At 35.5% G+C, this 12109-nt stretch overlaps 1 protein-coding gene across 1 annotated transcript; it reads right to left on the bottom strand.

Annotated features, from left to right (window-relative positions):
* Positions 1 to 3706: 3706 nt before the first annotated feature.
* JCHAIN (joining chain of multimeric IgA and IgM) lies at positions 3707 to 10400 on the bottom strand. The gene is made up of 4 exons (XM_008693184.2): positions 10247 to 10400; positions 6557 to 6683; positions 5296 to 5376; positions 3707 to 4615 (listed from the first exon to the last, which is right to left on the bottom strand). The coding sequence occupies exons 1-4, from the start codon at positions 10308 to 10310 to the stop codon at positions 4411 to 4413; spliced, it is 477 nt and encodes a 158-aa protein (XP_008691406.2). The 5' UTR covers positions 10311 to 10400; the 3' UTR covers positions 3707 to 4410.
* Positions 10401 to 12109: the final 1709 nt, after the last annotated feature.

Here is a 12109-nt window from a genome sequence, read left to right as displayed (position 1 = left end):
ACATTGGCCAAAGCAACATTTTTCATGACACATCTCCAAAGGCAAGAGAAGCAAAAGATAAAATGAACTTCTGGGACTTCATCAAGATTAAAAGCTTCTGTACAACCAAGAAAACAGTCAAAAAAACTAAGTGGCAGCCCACGGAATGGGAGAATATATTTGCAAATGATACTACAGATAAAAGACTGGTATCCAAGATCTACAAAGAACTTCTCAAACTCAATACATGAGAAACAAATAAACAAATCATAAAATGGGCAGAAGATATGAACAGACACTTTTCCAATGATGACATACAAATGGCTAACAGACACATGAAAAAATGTTCAAAATCATTAGCCATCAAGGAAATTCAAATCAAAACCACACTAAGATACCACCTTACGCCAGTTAGAATGGCAAAAATTGACAAGGCAAGAAACAACAATTGCTGGAGAGGATGTGGAGAAAGGGGATCCCTCCTACATTGTTGGTGGGAATGCAAGTTGGTACAGCCACTCTGGAAAACAGTGTGGAGGTCCCTTAAAAAGTTAAAAATTGAGCTACCCTATGATCCAGCCATTGCACTACTGGGTATTTACCCCAAAGATACAGATGTAGTGAAGAGAAGGGCCATATACACCCCAATGTTCATAGCAGCATTGTCCACAATAGCTAAATCGTGGAAGGAGCCGAGATGCCCTTCAACAGATGACTGGATTAAGAAGTTGTGGTCCATATATACAATGGAATATTACTCAGCTATCAGAAAGAACGAGTTCTCGACATTTGCTGCAACATGGACAGCGCTGGAGGAGATAATGCTAAGTGAAATAAGTCAAGCAGAGAAAGACAACTATCATATGATTTCTCTCATCTATGGAACATAAGAACTAGGAAGATCGGTAGGGGAAGAAAGGAATAAAGAAAGGGGGGTAATCAGAAGGGGGAATGAAGCATGAGAGACTATGGACTCTGAGAAACAACTGAGGGCTTCAGAGGGGAGGAGGGTGAGGGAATGGGATAGACTGGTGATGGGTAGTAAGGAGGGCACGTATTACATGGTGCACTGGGTGTTATATGCAACTAATGAATCATCGAACTACATCAAAAACCAGGGATGTACTGTATGGTGACTAACATAGTATAATAAAAAAACATTTAAAAAAATATGCTGGGTCTTAGAGTTTAACTGAACTGCTGAAAGAATGAAAACCTACAGAACTGTAAGTTTGCAGTTCTCTTTCAGCTGTCATTTAATGAGGCTAACACTGGAATAAGGGTCTTAAAAGAATCTGCAACATAACAAAAATGTTTTCTTTTTACTTAAATTCAATTAATTAACATATAGACATATAGTCTATCATTAGTTTCAGAGGTAGAGTTCAGCCATTCATCAGTCTTACATAACACCCAGTACTTATTACATCATGTGCCCTTCTTAACACCCATCACCCAGTTTCCCCATCCCCCACCTCCCCTCCCCTCCAGCAACCCTCAGTTTGTTTCCTTTGGTTAAGAGTCTCTTATGGCAGCAATGTCCACAATAGCCAAAAATGCTTGCTTTTTTTTTTTAAGATTGTATATGTTTATTTGTCAGAAAGAAAGAGAGAGAGCACAAGCAGGGGGAGCGGCAGGCAGAGGGAGAAGCAGGCTCCCCGCTGAGGAAGGAGCCCATTGCAGGACTCGATCCCCAGACCCTGGGATCATGACCTGAGCATAAGACAGACGCTTAACTGACTGAGCCACCCCGGTGTCCCCCAAAAATGTTCTCTATTGAGTATGCAGAAAAACTAAAGCAAGGATGCGGAAAGAGCAGAGGACCCTCTACAGAGTCTTCCCTAAAAATCCTCATCACAGAGGAAAAAAAATTTCTGTGACTGCATGAGGTGACGGATGTTAACTAAACTTATCGTAGTAATCTTTTCACAATAGATACGTATACAAGTCATTACGCTGTACCTCTTAACTTATACAGTGTTATATGTCAATTATATCTCGATAGAACTGGGGGCGGGGGAGGGCAGAAATGTAGTTTCACAGGCCTCTTAGGAACTTCCCTGGTATAATCTGAAACTAGCCCCTTGACACAGAGGTCAGGGAGAGACCAAAAAAGCAGGCCACTCCATGGTGGTAGGTGGCAATTTTTATAATAACGAAGGGAACTTACATACGAGGCTTGTCTTGGGCGGCAACAGGATGAATGGATCCCCACACCTGCCTACCAAATCTTAAAATCTTATAAAGAGGCCTTAACTGGGCTCAGGCATGTATACCATGCAGGTGTTTTCAACACCACATCACTATCTCAAGGAGATGTCCTTACAGCAGCCTCCAGGAGCGAGAAAGGCTAGCAGAACCCACATTCCAAAGACAGGGGAGGGGGAGAGAAACCTCTAAGTGCCTGAGTCCAGCTCATGGGTCAATCAGTGGTCACATCTTTTTTGATCACGTTCCCCAACAGGAAGTCCCCCATAAATTCTCGTAACACTTTGGACCCTATTTGTTTGCTTTTATGAGATTCTGTCAAATGATTGTCATTATTTATGCATATGTCTTGTCTCCTCAAGTAAGCTGGATTCATGTTCATGCATTCAACAAATATGTATTGAGCACCTCAATGTGCCAGGGACTGTTCTGGGTGCTGGGGATACATCACTGGGCAAAATAAAAATGCCTGCCCTTGTAGACTTTATACTCTAGTGGGGGAGAGAAACCATAGAATGATAAATAAGTAAATTATATAGTCCGCTAGAGGGTGATAAGTACACGGGGAGAAATGAACCAGGATAAGGAAATACAGTTTGCAGGGTTTTTTTTAATTTTAATTTATTTATTTGCAAAGAGAGAGAGCACAAGCAGGAGGAGTGACAGAGGCAGAGGGAGAAGAAGGCTCCCCACTGAGCAAGGAGCCTGACATGGGGCTTGATCCAGCATGACCTGAGCCAAAGGCAGACACTTAACCAACTGAGCCACCCAGGCGTCCCTAGAGTTTGCAATTTTTAAAAACAGGGTGAGCTTCATGAGAAGATGACAACTGACCAGATGTCTAGGGAGTGAGTGGTGTTGACTGTTTTGAGGGCACTTATCACAGCTGAATCACCAACAATTGTAGCACAGTTCCTCGCATGTGATAAATATTTAATAAATGTTTACTGATTAGATAAAATTCAAAAACTTGGCTAAAACCACGCACTAGATTAGTCAAGAATAATGTGTCTTTAGTGCATCAAAATTCTTACTGAAGCATGAGCATGTCCCAGCTTTATCCCCCTGCCAAAAAACAACAACAAACCAACACTGAATAATCAGTTATATGGAAGTTATGAAAAATTACTGTTACCATTAAAAAAAACAACAACAACAGAAAAATGCCTCTTCAGGAAACTGACTTTTACTAATCAGCCTCCCGTTGTTTTAAATCCAGAGTCAGCATGTACTTTCCACAGAACCCTTGGATATGTATGTCAGTTGGCCTTGGCTTTCCGCCATAAGAAGTTTTATGCGCCATGATAAACATTATGTTTGTCAAGAGGGACCTTGCCTCTTAATTTAATTTTAGCTTTAAATGACAAAGCTACTTCAAATATGTACATGTATGAATTCAGCGATTAATGCATAATTATACCATACTTATAAACTACTCATCAGTAATAAATTATATTTTACCTTACATGCAGCAAAGTTAACACGGGTAAACTTTTCAATAAATTATCTCACACGGGTATATGCTTATGAATCTATTTAATTGTACAAGCTGTGCTAGAGAATACATATTTTGGATACATATTTCATTAGATTCAGTTACAACACAGATGATTTCCAATGGGAATTTCTTACACTATCTTGATTATCAAAAAAAAAGTCTGTATCATCTGCCACCAAATCTGTACTATGTCAAAATATATTTTTCAATTATGCATTTAATTATGTCACTTTCGGCTCATTGGTCTCATAAATGGAGGTCCCATTTTAAATTATTTTTGCAAATATTTCCAAAACATGTTTTCCAATTTTCTAGTGAAGACATGTAACTGACCTATGTTTACATATAAATTTTCTCTGCACAGTAATACTTTTTAAAAAGGGAATAGTGCAGAAGGTGCAAAAGCTCTGGCTCTCCAAGGCAAGACCAAAAAAAAAAAAAAAAAGTGAAATTTTCTCCTCTTGTCTATTTTTAAATGCTAGGAATTGTATTCTTAAGGTAGTATACCCCTTCGGGCAAGGATTAGGAGAGATTTCAATACTTTGAGAACATAGAGTTGAAAAATAATTTCAATAAAAATAATGTTACTATTTCTATTTGTGGGTAGTTTTATATTAACAAAAAAAATCACTATTTCAAATTCATTGGTAGTAAATATATTAACTTTCTGGATCAAAATGAAGAGCCTTTCAAGAAAAGGAGCTGTGCAGTCAGCAATGACTTAACTAGTCAGGGTAGCAGGAATCCGGGGTCAAGGCTGTTTCCACCATTCTGGTCTGACCGCCATATGTAAATGGCACCTGATTTGTATAGCACTTGTTTCTGTCGTAAGTGTAGCAGGTCTCACTGTCTTCATCACAGAGATTGCTCTGGGAGGCAATAACTATTTGATTACCCAGCTCCACTTCTACAGGATCACATTTTTTACAGCTGAAAAATAAAAATATTCATTAGACAATCCCCATCAAATGTTGTCTCAGAATCTGAGTAACTATTAGTTTCTGTCCAAAATTAGCTAGCTCTTGCTTGTAACTCCTTTCAGACCTCAGCTACTCTACAATACGGAATAGTTAATGGGATTTTTCAACCTTTAATATATAAAAATTAGTTGAAAGTGAACAATACAATTAACGATATGATAATATGATTGTTTCGTCTATACCATACAGCAACTTCTACTCTCTTAGGTTTGTTCCCACCTCTATACTGGGATTAAACAAGTTCTTTATAGTGACAAGGAAGGCAGAATATTTTTAAGAAAAAGAAATTGTTTGATGTTGGATTCCATAGCTTCCAAAGAAACACCTCCATGTTAGTATGTCTGAAATCCAATTATTTAACCATTAAGACAAATTGGCCCTTCTGTACTAATGGCAGTAATTTCTTATTTAAAATGAATTCATAGCTAACTTTTACCTGTGATAAAGTTTTATAAATTTATGATATCCAATAACTAACATAGAAATTAATGTATTCAAAAGCTCAAATTATATTGGTAAATGTTTATACCCCATATTTTCAGAAACATTTATACCCCATATTTTCAGAAACTAACAAGTTTAAAGTTATTAACTTCCATATCTATATTAGCATGAAAGAAAATCTCTTACAGGTCAGACAAATGGTACACAAATTTGGTTCTCACTGGTGAGGTGGGATCAGAGATATTCTCCCGGTTGTTCAGAGGAACACTAAAAAAAAAAAAAGAAAATAAATCAAAATAATGACACTAGCAGATATTGCTATTTTTGGTAATAGGTATATTGCTGGGATGGTACTTACTATTTCATCAGGAATTTAGTACATTTAGCACTCTATAACACTCTAAAATCACTCTACAGTAACACTCTTTACTCAGATTTCACAGTAATTTGCTATATTTTAAACATTTCCCATCTTGGGGTGCCTGGGTGGCTCAGTCGTTAAGCGTCTGCCTTCGGAAGCTCAGGGCATGATCCCAGGGTTCTGGGATCGAGCCCCACATCAGGCTCCTCCGCTGGGAGCCTGCTTCTTCCTCTCCCACTCCCCCTGCTTGTGTTCCCTCTCTCGCTGGCTGTCTCTCTCTGTCAAATAAATAAATAAAAATTGTAAAAAAAAAAAAAAAAAAACCATTTCCCATCTTGTGCTTATTCCTGTCATAGCATTTACAATACTGTATTGTAATTGCTTTTTAAACAGTTTAAAGTTCCCTACTAGACTGTAAATTATTTGACAGCATGGACTGTGTTTTATATAAATTGTTGTATCACCAGCTCCAATCCTCAATGGCATTCAGTAGCCCTCAATAAATGTTTGCCAAATGAATGAATCTATTCTTTATTAGATTGTGAAGGCTCTAGTAATATCAGAAAAAGCTTTAAATAATGAGAAAGATAAGATAATAAACATGTATGAGTATCTACTGTGGGTTTTCAAACACTATCTTAGATGCTTTTGTCCATTAGCATACTTAATTTTGTCCACTTAGCATATTTAATCCTCACATAAAGTCTATGTGTATATATACATACATACATACATAATTATCTATGGAAACAGATTCATGTAAGTGCTACACATCGAAAAGAGGGGTGGGGGGGCGCCTGTGTGGCTCCATTGGTTAAGTGACCAACTCTTGATTTCCGCTCAGGTCATGATTTTAGGTTTGTGAGATAGAACCCTGCATCAGGCTCCATGCCCAGCATGGAGATTCTCTCTCTCCCTCTCCCTCTGCCCTTCTCTGCGCCCTGCTCTCTCTCTCTCTTAAAAAAAAAAAAAAAAGGGAGTAGAGACATAGGTACTACAGTCAATACATTCAAACAATGGCTAATATCAGAAAGTATCTTTGCTTACAACACAAAAAAAAAAAAAGAAATTGAAAGTGCCACATACATAATTCTGATGTTTCTCTCCACAATGTCTTCATTAGGATCTTCGGGAGAAGGGATGATCCTGGAAGTAATCCGGGCACACTGACATTTGTTGTCAACAAGAACAGTCCTTCCATCTTCATCTTGGGCTTGAAAGATAAAACATATTAAGAAGAAAAAGGGGAAAGTTCTGTTTCTATACTTTTATGGAGTTAATTTATCTTTTCTCCAGTAGAAAAACTAAGTTTTACGGTTGATCAGTTTCAGCTTTCTCCATTTTTGTCCTCTTTCCTAGTCTAAAATGCTAAGCGGAATCTCACAGCATTGTGAAGGAAATCCAAAATCCAAATGCACTCCAAACAAACTGTTTTCTTTTCCCTTTGGCCCAGTCTGTGGGAGCCTGGGCTAAAGAATTCTAGTTTTCATTGAAAACGAATAGAGGCACAGCTCTCTGAATAATGTAGCCTCGTAAAAATCAGTGCCAAATGACTACATGATACAGAAATCAAAAATCTAGACTAGATTTCTCTCAGACCAAAGTAATTATTCAAAAGTGAACAAAAAATAACATTGGCCTTTATAAGTCCTGGTTTGAAGTGTCACATCCTTCCTGAACACCTATTTATATATATATATTTTTTCTCCTTTAGATTGGATTAGAGTTAACAACAGGCACATTTTCCCCAAGATAACTCTACTTTGTGAGACTTTTGAATATTCTCTACTATAATTTTCAAAAACTTAATTATATTCTTCTTTTTATAGCAATCAGGTTATCATGGCATATGATTCAATCAAATAAAATGTTATATTTATTAAAATTTCTTATAAGAATTATTTTAAAAGATATGGCATATATAGATGTAAAGTGCTATGAATTTGCAAAAACAATTTAGAAAATATTGTGAGATGTAAGTTGTATTTAATATAATATGCCGTTTATAGAAAAAATAGTAAGTGAATGGATACACAGATGACCATTAAAGCCTTAACTCTGAGTATCAACATTTATTGTCTAATCTGAATATTGGACAAAGAGGTCTGGTAAGTGTTGCAAGAAATAAACAAAGAAAATTGCTTATTATCTGGACTTAGATCAGTTAACAGGCATTTGAAGAATCAATAACAACTTAATTTAATAGTGCTAATTAAATAATAATGATGTTTGATATGTTTTTGTTTTGTCTTGTTTTTAAATTAAATATTTTTAGATCATTATAAATTCACATACAGTCATAATAAATACTAGAGATAGAATCCATGTACATTTTACCCAGTTTGTCCCAGTGGTAACATCCTGCAAAACTATAGTACAATTTCCCAACCAGAACACCGAATTTGATAGAATTTACCGGTGTTAGCTTTTACTCAATGTAGGGTACTTAAAACAAACAAACTTATAACCCACTACCATAAAATTAACCCATTAAATATGGTTTTTATTTCTATAATTTTAACTAAATGACCTTTAAAATTTCCTCCCAGCAAGCCTCAACTTGAAAAAAATATTTAGCACATTAATTCAAGTTACAAAGGTTAAATGATTAGGATAGATATAATTGTAACTGGAAGCCTAATTATTTCAGAGGTGTCCCAAAGCACAGAGGACATAATTGTATTTTAGTCTTGATGATAACAGTCATTACAAAAACATTTAAGACCATTGTTTTGTACTTCTAATTGTTAGAAGTACTTTACAATGCATTATTATGGCATTACTCATAACTTCTTAATACATCTTCTGATAAAAGTCTGTAGAGCATTGGAGAAGAAACATTATGAATTCAAGATAATAACTCTTTTTAACATTTTGAAAAGAATAAGATGACTTAAATGTGTCCTCTCCCCTGCTCCTATATTCATGACTTTTAAATCTTTCTTTTTTCTTTTTTAATTTAAATTCGATTAATTAACATATAGTGAATTATTAGTTTCAGAGATAGAATTTAGTGATTCATCAGTTGCGTATAACACCCAGCGTTCATTACTTCAAGTGCCCTCCTTAATGCCCATCACTCAGTTACCCCATCCTCCTACCCACCACCCCTTCAGCAACCTTCAGTTTGTTTCCTATAGTAAGAGTCTCTTATGGTTTGTTTCCCTCTCTGATTTTGTCTTATTTTATTAAATGTTTTTCTCAATAAAATGCAAATGAATGTGTAATGCATGATCAAAAATACAGATTGAGTTGAGTGATTTGACTATTAAAGTCTTAAATAGAAAATTTCTATATTTTATTTATAGTATATAATTTATTTTCTTACCAGAAACCTAGGAAAAAACTATTAATTTTTATTACCCTTTACTGTTATTATATAAAAATATTAGGCAGTCTAATATATCTACCAGGAAATATACAAACACAGGCAATTCACCAAGACTTAAAAGCTTCTAACATTCTCACTTACAGGTAATATTTTTCCAAATAAACCTGTGTTATAGATTGTGCCTTGCTTTATTCCAAGAATACCTGAGACATAGCAGGTGCTTAATAAATATTTGTTAAATTTAATTCAGTTCAAACAAATAAGAAAATATACTTAACAACACATACAAGATATGAACATAGTGAGTATACTAAAAGGTGATTCTCTAATACTGGCAGAATACGAGAGAAGTGAGGAGTGTGGGCTATAGGGTCAGATGGCCTGGGTTCTACAGGTTTGCTGTGTGACTGTAGGTAAGTTATTTCGCCTCTCTAAATCTCAGTGGACTCAACTATATGTTAGAAGTATTAATAGTATCTATCCTCAAGTGGTTACTGTGAGAATTAAATGGAATAGTATGTGTAAAGCAGTCAGCATAATGCCTGGAAAATAGTATGTACTCAGTGATAGATCTTTTATATATGTTTTCATATATGTTTACAGGTATACAAACATGTTCATAAATATCTATTTATATATAGAGAGATACATAAACTGTACATGTTTTAATACTACTATCTTTGTGTTTAAATATTATTAGAAATGCATTATTTCTAATGCTAAATTAGTATAAAAGTATATGTAAAATGACTACTCTTAATTACAACATACCCTGTTCTGAAATAAGAAGCTCAGTAAGTGTTAGAAACAATCAGGCCAAATTCTATCACTTCTAACTCATTACCCTTCTAGATGAAAATTATTACATCTATATTCAGAGCGTATTCCATTTTCTACAGTAGTTTGAAAGGTTAGTAAACAAAATAACCAAAGTTACGCCATCAAGTCATAGGCAACCTGTATAACATCAAACATTGTTAAAGTGTCATACTAAATCTGTAGGCTCAGATCCAGGAACGTTGTTAGAACTAACATCAGTCTCTCTGGGGAAGTAAAATCCCAATGCATCCCATATTGTAGTTATAGTAATTATTACTTCATTTCTCCAGATTATTCATTTAAGATACTCAAGGAGAGGATTACTGATTTTCAAGATTCAAAATGAGTGTTTATATAAGTATAGCTATCAATACTTTCCAGAAATTATATTTTCTTATTCTCTAAGTTATAGAATGCAAACAACTGAGAGGAAAAAAAAGAATAAAAAGAATTACAATGAGTTTTCTCTGCATAAAGATCACTGCCCATATAAAGACTAAGGCATGTTAGAAAATGTGGCCAGCTAGCTAGCTAACCAAAGCATAAACATAAACGTTTACATCTGAAGAGCAGATCTGTATTACATTTTTCCTTCTACGTGGGTTAATTTTCAGAATACCACATACCTGTCACAAGAACAGCTTTAACAAAAATGGCTAGGACTCCCCAGAAAAGCAAATGGTTCTTCATCTTGACTTCACGTCTTTTGAGAAACTGAAGCTAAAAAGTCAGGGTTAAGGTGTGTGATCTGTAAGGAGTGTGCAAATGATGGTGCTTCTGCTTTCTTAAAATAACACTCCAGGCAGCTAACAAACTAAAAACAATCACAACTGCGGTTGGAGTCAGAAATTTAAATGCTGCACTGGACAGAGATGTATGTCTCCGATTTCTGTATTTTCCTCCAAAGTATCCCCCCAAAAGCCATGCTTTGATGCAGTAACTCTTTATTTTACATTTACTCTATAAAATTAAACATGAAGATTAATAATAACTTCAAGTCAGGGGTACGTTAAGAATGTTTAAATAGGGGTTCTCAACTTCATTTCCTAGATAATAAAGTTTTCAAATCAAATACGTGACATTTGTTGTACCTAGAACAGTAAATGAAGGGAAGAGAAGGAAGAGAAATTAATTAAAGCCTTTTAAGGTCCCAACTGTACCTTAAGTCAACTTTTTCTCCTAGTCCTTAATTAACCAAGTTACCAGATTTAAATATACATATTATACATGACATACATAAAATATACATAATCCAATTGCTTTCAGTTATTTTATAAACTCAAACATAAAATTGGAATTTGAAACAGAGACTAGATGTATAAGTTACCATGGTTTAATTTGATAGCATTAAGGCAGACCTTGTGTTTGATAATCTAGTAACAGCTTTCGGAATTATAAACCCATGAAATGATTTTCATTTGAGATGCCTCAACAGAAAACTGGATCACTGCAGTATTTCTGTAAGTTTTTGTCATTAATTAGTGTCAAAAAGCAAGCAAGCAAACAAACAAACAAGTAAACAAAGCCCTGAGCTTTTGGACAGGGCATCCCCCTACCCTCTGCCACAACATGTTAGAATTTCCTGTCTCTTAGGCAGGGTTGGTTCCAAGAACATATATATATATATATATACATACATATATATATGTATGTATATATATATATATATATATATAACATCAAATATGTTACTTTTGGTTCTCAGTTCTCTAATTTTTTAAGGGTCTCCTAGAATTTTGAGAGGCACTAAAGAAATGCTTCAGGATCATAAGTAGGCAAGCAGATTTCATAGCTAACAGCAAAAGGGGGCAGAATGAAAACTAATTATTAAAGGCTGGCACATAACTGAATGTCTAACATGAACAAAGTGCCAGACACTAGAACATATAATATTACTGTACTATCAAATTTTACTCTCATTTTAATTTCTACTATCATAGGACTTAGAAACTACTTGGGGTTAAGAAAAACATTCTAGATGGGGTGACTGGGTGGCTCAGTCGTTAAGCGTCTGCCTTGGGCTCAGGGCGTGATCCCGGGGTCCTGGGATAGAGCCTGGCATCGGGCTCCATGCTCCGCTGGGAGCCTGCTTCTTCCTCTCCCACTCCCCCTGCTGTGTTCCCTCTCTCACTGTCTGTCTCTCTCTCTGTGTCAAATAAATAAATAAAATCTAAAAAAAAGAAAAAGAAAAACATACTAGATTCACATGAACAATTGTATCTATTGGGGGAAAGAAAACAAATCTGAAAACACATTATTTTAGTGTATGGGCAGGATGTCAAAACAAGTATCAACACTTAAGAGCTCCTCACCTCTAACTGTAGTTTCTAAATAACTGATTTATTCATTCACTCCAAAACAGTAATTAGAAGTTAGCTGGATACTTTTTTTTTTTTAAGATTTTATTTATTTATTTGACAGACAGAAAGACAGCCAGCGAGGAGGGAACACAGCAGGGGGAGTGGGAGAGGAAGAAGCAGGCTCCCAGC

This window comes from Ursus maritimus, unplaced genomic scaffold (genome assembly GCF_017311325.1).
Source record: "Ursus maritimus isolate PB19 unplaced genomic scaffold, ASM1731132v1 scaffold_8, whole genome shotgun sequence".
In the NCBI taxonomy this organism is placed as follows: Eukaryota; Metazoa; Chordata; class Mammalia; order Carnivora; family Ursidae; genus Ursus; species Ursus maritimus.
This window is presented reverse-complemented; position numbering and strand designations above follow the sequence as displayed.